Here is a 17507-nt window from a genome sequence, read left to right as displayed (position 1 = left end):
TGCTGAAAATATAAACTTTTCTGAGTTAAGATGTCTCAGAGATTTTTGCACTTGCTCCCAAAAAAAGATATGATTGTAAAGTCTCAGAAGAAATTTCTGCTACTATGTTAACATATACAAAGAACTTAACTTACGTACATGTGTAGTCAGTCCCATTAACTTTAATGAAACTTAAACAGATTCATAAGCATTTTCCTCTCTGGAGCCAAACTTTGTCTGGGTTTGAGACACAATGAGCGCACCTTAGGGGCATCTCATTTCATGGGATGGGAGATGGATCTTGGCAAAGAAAGGTATACTTTGTGAAAAATATCATATATGGAGTCAAATATAATCCCTTCTGTGTAGTACTGCTTACAAAAGAAGTGTATGGCAGAAGTGGTAAGCAAGAACCATACAGTCTGAACATATTTTCTGAACATATATTGTCATATTTGGAATTTGAGGGCCTGAGATAGCAAATTAGAGAAGGAGTTGACAATTTTCAGTGTAAACCACTGTGTGTGTATGGGAGCAGGGGGAGGGGGTTGTATTAGTGTATGCAAGTCTGTGTGAAAGGGCCCCTGCCAAATCATACTATTAAATAATTTTTTTTTAAATCTATTTTCTGATACTCCTAGGAATAGTTAAAATTGCATCCGAATTTTCATAATCGGTTTTTCTGCTTCCTTCCTGTTGTGGAAATGTAACTCTTGGATGAGTCTAAGAGCTGCAATAGTCTTACTCCTTCCTCTCTGTGCTGTGAAAATGCTTGCTTTGTGCTGCTGCTAATCATCAACACCTTCTTACAGTGTGTAGGAAAGTGTTTGCATCCAAGCTTCCTCAAAAGCAGTCCATGAGGCAGGACATGCAAATGACCATCATCAAAACAGTGTTGTCAAACCCAGTAGGGTCTCAACATTCGAGAACTTATGGTTTGTCAATTCAATCATTTGCGAGTGGCCACTTCCCTAAGGCTCCAGGGCACAGAGCACCAGCAGCCGCCACTTCCCCCGAGGCTCCGAGCAAGAGTGTTGGCAGATGCCGCTTCCTCCAGGGCCCTGGGCAGGAGCCCTGGTAGTTGGGCTCCAGGTGGAGTGGCTGCCATATTCACAAAATTCAACATTCATGAGGGTTCTCAACATGGAATCCTTGCGAATGTTGAGACCCTACTGTGTAAAAAGTGAAAAGTGTTTCACTTTGTCTAATGACCTTCAGTAATAATGATCTTTGCCTGTGTAATGCCAACAGACCTGGGTTGCCCACCCCAGGGATGGAACCTGCCAGTATAGGGTCTAAAGCCCTGCACTCTACCACATGAAGTAAAGGCCAGCTGGCTCTCAGCTGAGGCTGTAGAGCAGAGACTTCATTCACCCCAAATGAGGTCTCAGTGCCTCTGGGTACTACACCTGTAATAACAGTAAGCCCAAAATTTCCATATGGTACATGGTTATCAAGTTTACAGTATTACTTTACTTCACAGTATATTGGAATTCCAGTGAATTAAATTCCTCACAATTTTAACAGGAATCCTGAAAGTTTGCATATGTGAGTTTTAAAAATACTTCCAAATTCTGGTATGGCTTTGTTTTTTAAAAAATCAAATAAATACATTAGCAAATTTGGAAGCCAAATTAAAATAATTTAGCATCTTTTGCAACTTATGAAATCTAAGATAAAATCTAAATTATCAGCGTTTCATTCATAAAATACAGTCGGCTGAATTCACTGTTTGTATCCTGTAATGTTTTACTTGTTCTTTTTTTCAGGCTGCAGGGGAGATAGAGATCACAATCTTAGATGACACTGCAGTGGAATTTTTGGAACTGTTCAACGTCACCTTAGTCAGGGTGACAGGTGGTGCCAGACTTGGGGATGACATTGCGGTGACTGTCGCTATTCCACCAAATGACTCTCCTGTTGGCGTGTTTGGCTTTGAGGAGAAGAACGTAAGTGTGACCAACCTGGTGCAGGGTTAGGTATAAGCATAAGAATATTATGTCTCTTCAACCACAGAATTACTGACAGACAACTATCAACATGCAGATTTTCCTTAAGCATAGCTTTCAGCAAGACAAACAGTCAAGTCTTTGTATAAGTGCAAAATGTTTCTGCAGCCCACTGGCTCCCACAATCCTTGCCCTTGGGTCTGCTCTGCTTCCCCTTGCATTTCAGAGATTTGGTGCTACTGCTCCATTCACACCCCCTCTTTTTGTGCTTGGGCCAGATTCAGTGCCTCCACAGCAACACCCAGATGTTAGTTTCAGTGCTCCTCTTTTTCATGTGTCTAATGGGGTGTTTTGACTAATTTGGGGGACAGGTGTTGGCAGGGTTCGACCCCCACTCACTTCTCCCCCAAGCCCCATTTTTAGCTGGCTCTTGGGATCCAGCTGGTGTCTCGTGCCTTTCTGCTGGCTCCTCCACATATTTTTAGGCCTGGGAGAGCAGCCTAGTGAGTACTGAAAGAAATCCAAATGGTGCTTTGTCTGTGTAACTGCCTTCCCAGACTCAGCAGCTGGTGCGTTGTGCTGCTTCTGCACTCAGTCTTCAGTTCCTAACTCTGTTAGGCCCTGGGGCTATGAGTCAGACTGGCATGTGGGGTCTCCACCCCATAAAGCAGCTGCCTCTCCAAAATGGAAGGCGCAGACCTGAAACCTCTGGGCAGAGTGGGGAGAGGCAGGCTACAAGGATGAGGAGGACTGCATCATCTGTCTTGGAGGTAAGTGATAAGAGGCCCCTGAAGAACAGAGAGGGGAGATTTGTAGAGAGCACAAGTTGTAAAGTGGGTCTCGAGTGTCCTAGGAAGGGAATCAGGAGAATCCCCTCACCCTATTTCACAGTTCGGCTGTAGGCGTATGGAAATGTATTCCTTCCCCTCTCCATGTGTGAGTGAGCCTCAGGAAAAGGTCTCATGAGAATACTCTAGGCCTTTAGGAAAACTAGGTGCAAAAGGCCTGAAAAGCTGCACTTGAGCTCACACTGTCTCTTAGCAAAAATGTGGAAAAAAAAAGGAAGAAAAAAACTAAAAGATTTAGGAGGTATGATGTCTTTTCCACTGAGATGGGTGAATTGTCAGGCTCTGACTCTGATCAGGAACCAGGGAAAGGCTTGGCAAATATGTTTTCCCCACCGAGAAGTTTGAGGCCAAGCACAAGAAGGTTGTACCCACTATTAAGATTTAACCCATACCAAGCCCTGAGAGTAAGCCATAGGGCAAATTTCTCCTCTTGCAATCCTCCCTTGAGGCATAGATTCACCTAAACTTCTCCTTTGGGGAAGTAATCAGGGATGAATGGGGTAAGCCTGATCAAGGGCCAGCACAATGAGAAAAATGGCCATAAGATCCAGAAACCAAAGACTCATATTATCGAGTGACTGAAGATGGATGCTGCTGTAGCATCCCTGACAAGAGAGTCATCCTCTCAATACCGTTTTTGAGAGGAAACAGGAGACTCAGGAGAGGCTGGAGTAAAACAGACTGCTTTATTTCCAATACTAATTCCATCTCTGACCCCCGAAACACCGTTCCAAGTGAACAATGATTTGATACCCATTATACATCTTAGTATGCACATTCACACATCTGTCACTGCTTTGGCAAAGCCCTTATTTAGTCAGGTAATGAATATTATTTTACCCTCCTCTGTTTACAGGATTTTCTGTTAGATCAGCACTCGTCCATATTACATACTTCCTGAATCAGCAGGTTACAGAGAGTACAGAGAATGTGACCTTGAAAGTATTGCTATTGAGTGAGTGGAGAACTTAGCAAAATAAGACAAGCCACTGTTAACAAAATATGCATTCATCAAAGTTACAATCTTGGTGCAAGTGTGCGCTCATCTATCTCTTCAGTCCTCAAGAAAGGAGGAAGAAACACATCTATAAATCAGAAATGGCAAACCTGTCTTTGGCCAGGTCCCTGCAACTATTTTATTGCCTTTCCAGGCCCCACCCCTTAACTCTTATATATTCCAACAGACAGCACAGATAGAAACAATGGAGGCCACCCTAAAAAAGACTGAAGTCTCCTCAGCCTTCCTCAAGGGATCTGTAGCAGCCACTTGCTTCACAAACTGTTGTTCCTGTCTGAATGATCTCAGAGCCCTTCAGAGTAGAAATCACTCAATCTTTGCCTGAAAGTTTTCCCCAAAACAGCATTTGTTGCTGAGGCTTCAGTGTATGCTATGAGTGTCTTAGCTAAAGTCAGGTCCTCCAGCTTAGTGGCTAGAGGCTACCTATGGCTCTATCACTGAAAGACGGATAACTGCTCAAAACATATGGGCTGAGGCCACACTTGGCCAAAACTTCGAAATGGCCATGCAAATGGCCATTTCAAAGATTACTAATGAGGCGCTGAATTGAATACTCAGCGCCTCATTAGCATTAGGATGCTTCCAGCCGCAGTGCTTTGAAAGTGCTGCTTTCAAACTCCAGTAGCTCGGCGTGGCTATATGGGGGTCCTTTTTGAAAGGACCCCGCACATTTCGAAATCCCCTCATTCCTCTCAGCTGAGGGGAATAAGGCTATTTCAAAATGTGCGGGGTCCTTTCGCAAAGGACCCCCATGTAGCCGTGCAGAGCCACAGGTGGTCGAAAGGGTCGCTTTCAAAGCGCCGCAGTTGGGAGCATTCTAATGCTAATGAGGCACTGAATATTCAGTTTAGCACCTCATTAGTAATCTTTAAAATGGCCATTTGCCTGGTCATTTTGAAGTTTTGGCCAAGTGTGGCCACAGCCATGCTGTGCTCTGACAGTTTGAGGAGTGAATTCAGATTCATCTGCAAACAAAAGCACTCCTTTCAGCATTCATCCTTACAGCAATACCAGCAAAGGGACAGCACATTTGCCAAAAGAAAGCTCTGGAACCATGACACCAGAGAAAGTGCCAGCAGGAACCCTGTTGCTCCTAAAGCCTGTTTGATAAATACCATATAAGATTTCCTAAGTCCTTGAGGGATGGGTTGCACTGACTATGGACCATGGCACATGGAGATAGCCCAGAATACTCCATCAAATTATGGGCTCCACTTTCTCTATTCTTCATCCATTCTTTCATCTTGAATGATCCCATGAAGCATGATTAAATCCAGAAAACAGTCCATATCCTGAATACTGAAATAACAGTGGCTGTCCCTTCAGAAGAAAGATTCTCCAGATCTCTGCTCCATTTTCAGAAGCATACAGGGAGAGTTTCTGCTCTTCTAGGTCTCAAAAGGCTCAAAAAGAGCTGAAAAAAATGAAGTTCCAGATTGAGACTCAAACCTTTATGGTATCATTCTTGTCCTGAGGGATTTTCTGACATCAATGGATCTGATGGTTGCTGTCAGGGGCTTCTCCCGCTCCACACTCCGACTGCAGAAAGTGGAGCCCCATAGAGACTTAAAAAACACCTTGGCTATAAACAGGCTTTACCATAAAACTTCACAGGGTCACCATTTCCCTGGTGCCAGGGGTAGTTTTGCTGCCACCACTGAGTGAGAAAAACCTCCCCACACCAAGAAGAAACACTTGGACATCTTCCTGTGGGGGTACCCCAAGTTTTAAACCTCCCTTTTCAGGAGAGAGGTTGGACACAAAAACCTGTTATTCAGTAGCTGGCCATTTGGTTTGAGGCACAGACTCCTAGAACACAGAAATTGGATCAGTTGCTTACAAAAGTGATTTATTTTTCAAAACAGGAGAAAAATAAATAATGAGTTTCACACAGAGAAAAATATTTCCATGGGATTCAGCTTAAAAGTTACAGAGGGAAAAATCTCAAGTCAAACAACAACACAAAAGAGAGAAAAACAGAGCAGGCACAACAAAACAAGCTAACAAGCCACAGCCCATCCAAATTTAAAATAACCAGAAACCTGAATGTGTCTGTCTAAACATTTCCCTGATACTTTTACCTGTGTGACTAATTTAGTGACAGTCAGGATACCTTGATTTTATTTCAATTGCTTGGGAGCCATCTCCTCTCTGGGTCTTTTCCCTGCTGTATGCAGAGACAAAAAGCAGGAACTGCAATTGTTCTCAATTTAAACAGAATTACTTCACTCCCATTGGCTCACCTGGGATTCAGGTTACCTCAGAAGATTAACCCCTTCCCTGCACTCATTCATGACAACACCTAATGATTGTTTGTTGAGCAAAGGTCTCACAAGGAAAATTAAAAGGTAGTATGGCTTAAACTGCAGAGTGAGTATTCAGAAATGCCTTTGTCTGCTTTGCTATACTATAACTTGCTTGTTGTGTTTAGTTGACACTATTTTTTTTTTAAATACTGACTTCGCTTTTTCGGATGGATTCTGGTTAGGAAGCCCAGGACTTGGTACCTGTGCTAGGCCTGCTTGTGAGAGCTCAGTGCTGGTCTGCCAAGTTTTCCGAGGTCCCTTGCCTCATCTACTTTTCACAGAGATTTCAGACAATAGCTGCAGCATCAGTGAAGTGGGCTCCCTCAGACATTGGTAGGCCTTTCCAGTAATGACAGGCATGAGGCATCCCTAGAACATTTGAAAATTAAGCTACTTATTGCTGTGATCTCAAATGTGGAGTTGGGAGCTTAGTTTAGGCAGGTAGATTTGAAAATATTGGCCTTGCTGTATAGGGCAAGAGTCAAGTTTGTCTCTGTGGGAGGGAGAGAAAAAAGACTTAAGGAGGAGAAAGGAGGGAACTGGGCCTCTTCCCTAATGAAATTTGTAATAAAATATCCGTTGATTTCAATGACGGGACTGGAACTGAAAGGGGCAACAAATAAGGAGTAGAAATGATTTACATAGTCCTCTAAGGTGCCTGTTCCCATCAGATTTTCCTGTTTGGTTCCTTAGCAGTTGTGTTCTTGGATTATTTATTTCTTTTCCCCTTTCTACTTCATGCTGATGACTTGGGGCTTCCTCTGAAAGTCAAGAAAATAAAGGTGGCATCTTTGTTTCTGACCAATAGCTTGAAAAATAAGCGGACCCCATTCAGAACAAAGAGATGATAGGAGCCAATTCAAGTAGAGAAATTTATACATTCACAGTGCATCTATTGAAAAACAACCACACAGATTATGTAAATCCTTCTACCCTGTAATAATGGCTGACCGTTTGACAATCAGATCCTCCATACTAGGGTTATTGAGAAATAACAGTATAATGGTCTTGCTAATCCAACACTAAAAACAAATAAGTATGCAAGGAACTGACTACATGGGGTGGAAAATGTACAGTTATAAGTTGTTACTTTTCTGTTGTTCCTGTCCCATGAATGATTGAATCTATTCCATTTCAATATTAAAATAATTTCAGAGATTTCATATGAAGTACCTGAATATTTGCTGAATATAGTACAATGAGCTCTTGATTTTACAGACCCCGATTTAGTGGACTTTGGGAACAACGGATGTCCCCCCATTGTTCCCAAAGTCTGCTGGGGTCTGTAAAATCCTAAAACCCCTCCAGTCCTGCCAAATAAAAAAGTGGGGGGACTTGCCACTGGCCCTTTTGAAATTTTGGCCAAGTGGAGGCACGGCCTTAATGTTTAATGCCTTCTGTTGATTTTTAGTCTCCCTCAGAGGCACAGTTGAGACTAATAGAGGTTTAGACATTGTCAACAGCAATGTTTATAATAATTTTCCCAAGGCAATGGTTACAAAAACATAAACTGTTTCTCTTAGCTCTTCCCTAATGCCTCCTAGTCTTTTCAGGTAACTGTTAAGGAGCCCCAGTCACCTGGAGATGCTGCTGCAATTGTGTTTCTGACTGTGAGTCGGAGTCAAGGAGGACAGGGGGCCGTCCGTATGATATGGATTCTGGAGGAGGCAGCTAGATATGATCTCACTCCTCTCAATGGAACTCTGTATTTTAATGAGGTACTCCCACTATGTCAACATCCCATTTGCTTATGTTTTCTTCTTTCTCATGTGTAATTATATACTTGTCAATTACACACGTGCACTAGTGGACAGTCATAATCTGACTCTGAGGTGGACAGACACATCACAACTTAAAACAAGGTAAGGGTTTGGTTGTGCCAGGACAACGGGATTTGCCTGGAATTTGATTGTTCTTTATGAAATGGAAAGGGAGGGTCATGTGGGCAGGCAGCAAGGGGCCAGAGATGGGGACCAGGAGAGCTATAACTCAGTTGGGCCAACGGGGGGCAGGGGTTGAGTAGGGGACAGCAATTTACTATATATTTCAGTAACCTGTGGCTAGCAGCTTGTTAACCCTCCTCAGGAAACCAGAAGCCATCTCAGATGAAGTGGGCATGCCCTTCCTATCACACTCTGGTGACGGTGAGTGGCGATAAAGTGTCTGGCACATGGAAGACCAGTTGATACCAGAAGTCTTTTGGGCAGTACAGGATACGTTGACTTTTGCAGGTGCTGGCTGCACCAGCTTAGGTGACATTATGGCTCAGGAACAAGCTCCTCTTAGGCCGGATGCAAACATCACCTTCCCAGGGTCCCCAGTCCAGTCTCAAGGTACCGTCTTGTCAGAGCTTCCTGATGCAGAGCCTTCAACCATTGGACAGTGGTAGAAGGGCTTCTTGTGCATAATTCTGAGCACAGAAGGCAGGACATGGAGCCCAAGGCCTCCTACAGATCAGACCCAGTTACCCAGAGACCTCAGTACCACTCCCAGGACCACTTGATATATTGATAACATCAGTCATTCTTATGATAACACCAGTTCCCTTCTCAAGCCAATAGTTCCCTGCAAGAGGTGGAATTGGATGTGGTGGCAGCAGCGTCCACCTCTGCCTCCCTGTGAGAGGTCACTGCAAGCTCATGGCATCCGGTACTGCAGGAGTATGCCAAGGTACATCAAGGCTTTTTACAAGTACATTGGTAACAAGAGGAAGACCAAGGAGAGGGTAGGGCCATTGGTCAGTGACGAGGGAGAAACAGTAACAGGGAATTTGGAAATGGCAGAGATGTTTAATGATTTCTTTGTTTCAGTCTTCACTGAGAAGTCCGATGAAGGAATGCCTGACATAGAGAATGCTAGTGAAAAAGGGGTAGGTTTAGAAGTTGAAATAAGAAAAGAACAAATTAAAATTTACTTAGAAAAATTAGATGTCTGCAAATCACCAGGGCCTGATGAAATGCAGCCTAGAATCCTCAAGGAGCTGATAGAAGAGGTATCTGAGCCTTTAGCAATCATTTTTGGAAAATCGTGGGAGATGGGAGAGATTCCAGAAGACTGGAAAAGGGCAAATATAGTACCCATTTATAAAAAGGGGAACAAGAATAACCTGGGAAACTACAGGCCAGTCAGCTTAACTTCTGTGCCAGGAAAGATAATGGAGCAGGTAATTAAAGAAATCATCTGCAAGCATTTGGAAGGTGGTAAGGTGATAGGGAACAGCCAGCACGGTTTTGTTAAAAACAGATCATGTCAAACCAATGTACTAGCTTTCTTTGATAAAATAACGAGCCTTGTGGATAAGGGAGAAGCGGTGGATGTGGTATACCTAGACTTCAGTAAAGCATTTGACACGGTCTCACATAATATACTTATCAATAACCTACGCAAATACAACTTAGATGGGGCTACTATAAGGTGGGTGAACAACTGGCTGGATAACCGTACCCAGAGAGTAGTTATTAATGGTTTTCAATCCTGCTGGAAAAGTATAACTAGTGGTGTTCCGCAGGGGTCTGTTTTAGGACTGGTTCTGTTCAATATCTTCCTGAATGATTTAAATATTGACATAGAAAGTACACTTATTAAGTTTGTAGATGATACCAAGTTGGGAGGGGTTGCAACTTCTTTGGAGGATAGGGTCATAATTCAAAAGGATCTGGATAAACTGGAGAGATGGGCTGAGGTAAACAGGATGAAGTTTAATAAGGACAAATGCAAAGTGCTCCACTTAGGAAGGAACAATCAGTGTCACACATACAGAATGGGAAAGGACTGCCTAGGAATGAGTACAGCAGAAAGGGATCGAGGGGTTATAGTGGACCACAAGCTAAATATGAGTCAACAGTGTGATGCTGTTGCAAAAAAAGCAAACATGATTCTGTGATGCATTAACAGGTGTGTTGTGAACAAGACACGAGAAGTCGTTCTCCTGCTCTGCTCTGTGCTGGTTAGGCCTCAGCTGGAGTATTGTGTCCAGTTCTGGGCACCGCAGTTCAGGAAGGACGTGGAGAAATTGGAGAGGGTCCAGAGGAGAGCAACGAGAATGATCAAAGGTCTAGAGAATATGACCTATGAAGAAAGGCTGAAAGAATTGGGCTTGTTTAGTTTGGAAAAGAGAAGATTGAGGGGGGACATGATAGCAGTTTTCAGGTATCTAAAAGGGTGTCATAAAGCAGAGGGAGGGAACTTGTTCTTCCTTGCCTCTGAGGATAGAACAAGAGGCAATGGACTTAAATTGCAGCAGGGGTGGTTGATGTTGGACATTAGGAAAAAGTTCCTAACTGTCAGGGGTGATCAAACACTGGAACGAATTGCCAAGGGAGGTGGTAAAATCTCCATCACTGGAGATATTTAAGAAGAGGTTAGATAAATGGCTTTCAGGGATGGTCTAGCAAGTGCTTGGTCCTGTCATGAGGGCAGGGGGCTGGACTCGATGGCCTCTCGAGGTCCCTTCCAGTCCTACTCTTCTATAATTCTAAGAGGTCCTGAAGTGGATAGCAGCTAATTTGGGGCTCCAGGCGGAGAAGCACATGGAGCCCTTGGAAGTGCTGTTTGACATGTTGAGCTCTCAGCACCAGTTTGGGTGGCTCTGCCCTATTATGAAGGGGTATGAAAGATCACCACAAGTCTGTGGAAGAATTCCTTCTTCCTCCTGCCCATCTTCAAAAGGGCTGAGAAGAAGTACTTTGTACTGGTCAAGGACCACAGCTACCTCTGTTTCCACTTCACTCCAAACACCCTCAAGGAGTTCAGAGTGGTTTATCTGGCTCCCAAGATTTTCTTGTCTTATGTGCTGGGTAAGGTGGTGAGTCCTCATGGACAATACACTCTCCAGGTCCTACATCAACAAGCATCAGACATGGAGGGGCGAGCTTGTCAGCTTTGTGCCAGAAGCACTCCACCTCTGGGACTTCTGCACCAGTGATGACATCAATCTGGAGGGCCTGCCTTCTCCCATGAGTCAACGGTGCTTTGGCAGATTGCCTCAGGAAAGACATTTCTTCTCACCATGAGTAGTCTCACCACCTAGACCTGGCCAATGTGGTCTTCTGAAAGTGGGGTCTTCCCCTTGTGGATCTGTTCACTGCTGAGAATGACAAAAGTGCCAGTGGTTTTGCCCCTGGGGAAAGGAGGGGATGCTTAGACACGCTTTTCCTGCCATGGTCTGAAGACTGCTTTACACACTCCGGCCAATGCCTTTCAACAGTCGTGTCTTGTGTCACTCAGAGGGCAAGTCTTGGGTGATCTTGATCATCCCAGCATGGTCCTGCCAGCACTGGTTTGGCATTCTTATGAGCATAGTGCTCTACCTGCCTTGACCCCTTCCCAGTCTCCTGACCTTATTGTCATGGGGTCAGGATTGACTTCTGCATCCAAATCTTGTATCCCTTCATTTTTTTTGCCATGAATGCTGCATGGTTAAATGAGTGAGAACCCACTTGAGGTCCAGCAGGGCCTCTTTGGCAGCAGAAAGCCATTTACACATCTCTTGTATCAGATGAAGAGGATTTAAGCTCTCCCTTTGTGCTTTGGAGGTCTACGGTCAACACAGTCTTGAACCCCTATCCTCCACCAAGGGTACTGCTTGGAGTCATCTGTGGTGGAATGGACATAAGGAAATGCAAAAAGAAGAAAAGACAATCACCTGTTCCATACATTCCACAGCGCACCCCTCCACTGTTGGAGTGTCCAGCAAAAAGAAATTGAGGCTGGGGCAAGTTCATAGTGCCTATTATACAATGTCATGGAGGAGCTACGCCAGGGTTTGCTAGAGCTGCAGTCCATTGAGTACTGCTGGAGGAAAAACTTCCGGCACCAGCGTGTGTGGCAATGAGATGCACTCATTGTGGAATGGACATGAGCAACACATCTCAAAAACAACTGGTTACAAAACTTTTTACCATGTGACCCTGCAGCTTGCTGATATTGTTTGTCTAAGCCATAGCCTTCATGGCACAAGAGGCTCTTGAGGAAGGATTTAAAAGTTTAAGTATTGTGAAGCTATTGTTGACATTACTAGATTAATTTCTGGTACAAATTATACAAAATGCTGAGCCAAAAGTCCATTTAAAATTAATTCTGTTTTATTGTCTTCCATTTATGCTTAACGAATTGGACCAACTGTTATATCTATCATCCAGATCTATTGTTCCTGGGAACTTTAAGTAGTAATGCCTCTTAGTGGCTTTACAGACATTCAAAGGTTACTTCCTTCATATATTTGCCAACTGTTCAATGCTCACATAAAGTTTGCTGAGGCTGCAGACAGAACCAGTAATTCTGGAGAGTTCTAACAAGTGGGGCTTCAACTCCTTTCTGGGCAAACAATAAGCTAGAAAACATATTTGGAGACATTCCATTAGTTTACAGAGTTGGCTGTGAAACAGAATTTTCTTCCTATGAACAAGTTTTCATTTTTAGAAGCCAAAATCTAGGAATTCTCAGTGGAACCTAAAATTGTAAAATGTAATTTTTGGAAATGCTGCACCTGGAACATTGTGGATCCACTTCTGAAATGAAAAGTGATTGTCAGCTCCCCGGAGAACAATCTGGTGGTCTTCCAGAGTTGGGCTGCCAGGTTATCCAGAGAGCCAGTCAGCCTGGGGAGCCCTGTAGACATGACTACTGGTTGGGAGCCACAAGGCCTGCATGTCCATGAGGGGAAGCAATCAGGGGTTCTGGACAGCTGGTGGGCTATGGGGGAACAAGGGAACCAGACATCCTGGAAGCTCACCATGTGGGCTTCAGAGGAGCTGGGGTTTTGGAGATGTGTCAGTGGGCAGAAAAACAGGTGGAGTGGCAAGCCTGCCTGCTTTCCAAAGGAAGTTCAGTTGGCAAGGGAATCACTTCTGAAGACATTGTTCTGTTGATTGTGCCAAATGTTGAACTCTTTTAATCCTCACTGACTTCTGCAGAAAGAAAGAAAGAGAAAGAAAGAAAGATGCTCAGCTCCTTGCATCATCAGGCACTTTGCTTGATCTCACTTGGGAAATATCTATCTAATTCATTTCTTTCTCGTTTTGAATCAGACTGAATCTCAGAAGATAATTGTTTTACAAGCAATACAAGATGGACTACTGGAGGGGAATGAAATGTATACCATTCAGCTGGTGTCTACTGATAATGTGGAAATATCCCCAATAAGTAGTAAGGAAACAATTTTCTATATTATCATTTGAGGCAGCTTGGGGAGCCTCGTGTTGTTGTTAATACCAGAATTATTATTAATTCCAGAAGGTTCTTTTGTGCTAGATTTCTGTTTTGCCATACATGTTTTGTGCCAATGTATATAACAAGCTAACATTTTGAAATTCCTAGTCTTCTTCTTTAAATTGTTTTACTAACTAGCTCTTGATTTTGTAGAAAAATCAGTAAGGGACATTTTTGAGATCATAATTTATCACCCAAATAAGTTGTGGGCATAAACTATAGAATGTAGCTTTACAAAATAATTAAGTATTAAAAGTGCCTGGGGAACTGGAAGCTTTTGGAAATCCAATATTGAAAATATTTGTAAAATGCTTTAAAGATTAAATGGGTGAATATAATGTGCTAGTGATTTTCATTAATATTTCTGCTCTTGCTATAATCTTGTGTACTAGCTTGTTAGTGTACCAAAAGTGTTATTCATTTATTATCAGAAAATCATTCTTCCTCTCTTCACAGGTCTGGCTACTATCATCATTCTGGGGGATCAGGGAGCTTCTGGAGTGATTGGGATAGCTCCATCTTTCAGCCATATTCTTATTGGGGAACCCTCAGGAAAGTATAATGGAACTGCTTTTATTAGGTAGGTGCATGTTGGTGCTCACATTGAGCAGACATTTCCTTTCAGTACAGAAGGAGTGGGGAACATGTGACTGTCTTTCATTGGTTTTGAGCATCCACACTTCCCCAAGAAATCTCTGGAAGCTGCTGACATTCTCCACTTCTGAAAATCAGCTATTTATTTTCAAAGGGGTTGCAAAACATGTCACCTTGAAATAGTATCTACACAAAGCACTTAGGAAGGTCTTTCAAGTACATATGTGAAGAAATGCATTAAAGGAAGGGTTTTTATGGAAACCCAGACCACTGCAAGGGTCTGCTATTCAGTTGTGCTTCAGTTTTCGGCTATGGTTACAGGTCTGTGAATCAACAGACTCTGCTGGCTTTTGTGTTGAAGTAAAGCATGAGAATTTCATTGAGTTTTATAGCTGAGTGCCTAAGCACAGAATACAAATTTGTAGCCTTTCTGTTGGGTATTGGGTGGTGAAAGAGGCACAAGTGGCATTGCCTGCTTGCGCTGGAACACTTATGCGGGAAAGAGTATTTTGCTGCCATCCTCAAAAAGCAATAAGTGCTGCCTGTAGCACTGGCAGTCCCAGAGAGGTTAGGTGGTGCTCTTGCCTTGCCCTACAGTTTACCAGGTTGACTGTGCTGAGAGAAGTCTGTCACTGGGGTTTTAAAGAAGCAGCAAGTGGCTTACGCCATGTAGAGTTGCAGTACCCTGAAAGTTTTAATCCCTTACAAAAGCAAAATTCCTACAAGTTGCTCCACTTTCTTTTCCTTCCATTGTGCATCTCACCTTCCTTAAAAGGCACATTTGAACATAGTCTACAGCCCTGGCTCTGCCTGCTTTGTGCTACTGCAAGGCAGGTAAACAGCTGTCCTAAAGAGGCAGCCAGCAATCTCCTCCAAGCACCAGGGAAGCTGAATATAGGCAATAATGCAAATACTACAATAGCTTTTGCTATTGCCAGAGAGATAATTTTCAGGACTGTAGCAATGACAGTTCAAGCTCAAATGATGCTGATAACATTTGACTGTGTTAGAAGTTCATAACAACCTAGGAAGAAAACCAGCCATCACTTGCACAAATGAAACAAAAGCTGCTTAGGACATGAGTTGTGTGTATATGTTCTTTCTAACAGCCTAGTACGTGGCCCAGGGATTTTTGGGCAGCTCACTGTGTACTGGAATATAACTCCCCCTCTGCAGAAGGAATTTGCTGAGATATCAGGGACCTTGACGATGCGAGATAAGCAGTCTGCAGCTGTTGTATTAATACAGGTGAGAGAGGTCTAGAGCCTTAGTTATTCCAGTGTTGTCTTTTTGTTAGCATTGAATGGTAGATCTCACACAGTAAATGCCTAAAATCCTCTTAGCTTTGTTTATTTTCTATAGGCTGTGGATGATAACCTTCCTGAGGAGAAGAGTTACTACCAGTTTCATCTAGCTGGCGTCAGTGATGGAGGAGTTATAAATGAGTCTGCCAGCATAGCAAATATCACCATGGTTGCTAGTGACTTCCCCTATGGACAGTTTGCATTTTCACAGGAAAATCTGCAGACAAAAGAAGAAGAAAAAAGGGTATTAAGTTAAAGGACGGACGTCCTTAAAAATGGAAGAATTAATCTGAAATGTGCACAGTTAATGTTCCGGGTCACTGTACTTCTCCATGAATGGCCATTTCTTAAAATAAATAGCTAAACGTTAGTTCTGCATGTGTATAATACAGTGTGATTCTAGGATGTGGGCTTTGAGAGATGTTCAAAGTAGCTGGCTTCTCTTGAGTTGTGTGATTAATTTTCTGTTTTTAATCTGTCTTTAATTTATTATATGATTTTATTTAGTAAAGATAATTGAGGAGATGTCTGCAGTGCTCTCAGAATCACATTGCACAAAACCAAAGGCAAAAACCTAAAAGCTTTGTGTCTCCATCAGGTTAACATCACTATTATCCGTTCCAGTGGGTGCTATGGTCGAGTGCAACTCTGGTATCAGACATTAAATGGAACTGCCGAGGAGAGCACAGATTTCACTACCACATCAGGGGAGCTTGTGTTTGAACCAACTGAGACTACCAAAGCCATTTCAGTTGAAATCCATGATGATGACCTTCCTGAAGGTCCTGAAGAATTTTCAGTAACAATTACCCAAGTAAAGCTCCAGGGAAGGTATATATAATATATTAATATATACAATTTCACATCAGAGGATAAAATTAGTTACAGACTCAAAAATGACCTGTTTATGTGGAATTCTACCTCACTGTGTTAGAGTCCCTGATTCCTGCTCTCATTTAGTAGCTGATTTCCTAACAGGGTGGTAATAGAGATTTGGACCAAGTATAAATTAAGGGACACGCTATTAATGATTTAATGATTTAAATGAAGACTCAGTTGGTATTTTAGAAATGCAATAGCTATCTGTTTTCAGATGTTCCAGTGCGGTGCAGAAGAAAATGGTTCACATATTTACATAGTGAAGGAAACGGAATACGGTAAACCTTCGAGTTACACAGGGGTTGCGTTTGTGCAACCCTGCATAACTCAGATTTTCATAGAAGTCTAATGGAGATGGGAACCAGGTCTCAGAAGTTGGGCTGGTAAGTTTCCTGGCTTCCTGAGTGGCAGGTTCCCTGACTGGTTCTCATCTCTCTGCTGCTTGCCGCTTGTGTGCTATCTGGGCAGTTTCCTGGGTCCCGCAAGCAGCGGGGATCTGGGAACAAGGCAGTAGCCAGTGGAGGGGAGCCAGGAACCAGGGGCAGCCTGGCTCCCAGCTCCCCTCTACTCCTTGGAGCCAGGAAGCTAACCAGGGTTGCTGCCCTGCTCAGTTTCCTGGCTCTTCAAGCAGAGGGGATCTGGGATCCAGGCTGCCGCCTGGTTCCCAGCTCCCCACCATTCTGGGGACCAGGAAACTGCTCGTGTCAGGGGTGGCAGCCTGACTCTTGGCTGTGTCCCTGACAGGAGCGGTTTCCTGTCAGTACAGCAGGTGCCATCAGGCTGCCATCCCTGACAGGGGAGACTGCTCTTGTCAGGGATGGTAGCCTGACAGGAGCAGCTGCTGCCTATGGGAAGGAGCAGAAAACCTCTTCTGGCGGGGTCGCAACCTCATTTGCAACTGCCGTCCTGACAGGAAACTGCTCCTGTCAGGGGCCATAGTCATGTTAACCTGAGACACACACAACTTGATTGCGCATATCTTGAGGGTTTACTATATATTGGAAAAAAGAAAATAGTTTGTAAACTACAAAACTGTAACTTTGAGAAATATGAATACTTCTACTTGTATATTTTGGGAGAAATGGCAGAAAAGAAATTTATTTTTACTTTTTTTAATCTGAGTAAAAATAGTTCATCCTACCTGGAACTAAGAGACAGAGACTGGGATGAAACAATTTAGAAATCTGCTTTCAGTACAGGAATCTCAGAATAAAACTTATAACATTCATTATTTTATAATGATAAGCATCTCACAGCAAAACAGTACTCTCCAATAACTGAACCTGCAACTGCCCTCTCAGTTAAGAAAATGATACCTTGGTGAAGTCAAAGACTGAAGTAAATACAATCTACACTCTCATCAGACTTCACTAAGTATCCTTATCATATCTGACTTCCCCTTCTTTTTTGAAAGTAAACCC

General features: G+C 43.2%; 1 protein-coding gene across 1 annotated transcript in view; it reads left to right on the top strand.

The window, feature by feature from the left end:
• The window catches only part of ADGRV1 (adhesion G protein-coupled receptor V1), a 378918-nt gene that overhangs the window by 119918 nt on the left and 241493 nt on the right, over positions 1-17507 (top strand). The window contains exons 59-65 of the mRNA XM_074994210.1: positions 1749-1928; positions 7654-7818; positions 13129-13246; positions 13766-13889; positions 15013-15151; positions 15266-15451; positions 15806-16038. Of these exons, the coding sequence (XP_074850311.1) occupies positions 1749-1928; positions 7654-7818; positions 13129-13246; positions 13766-13889; positions 15013-15151; positions 15266-15451; positions 15806-16038 (1145 nt within the window). The remainder of the gene's footprint in view (positions 1-1748; positions 1929-7653; positions 7819-13128; positions 13247-13765; positions 13890-15012; positions 15152-15265; positions 15452-15805; positions 16039-17507) is intronic.

This window comes from Carettochelys insculpta, chromosome 5 (genome assembly GCF_033958435.1).
Source record: "Carettochelys insculpta isolate YL-2023 chromosome 5, ASM3395843v1, whole genome shotgun sequence".
In the NCBI taxonomy this organism is placed as follows: Eukaryota; Metazoa; Chordata; order Testudines; family Carettochelyidae; genus Carettochelys; species Carettochelys insculpta.
This window is presented reverse-complemented; position numbering and strand designations above follow the sequence as displayed.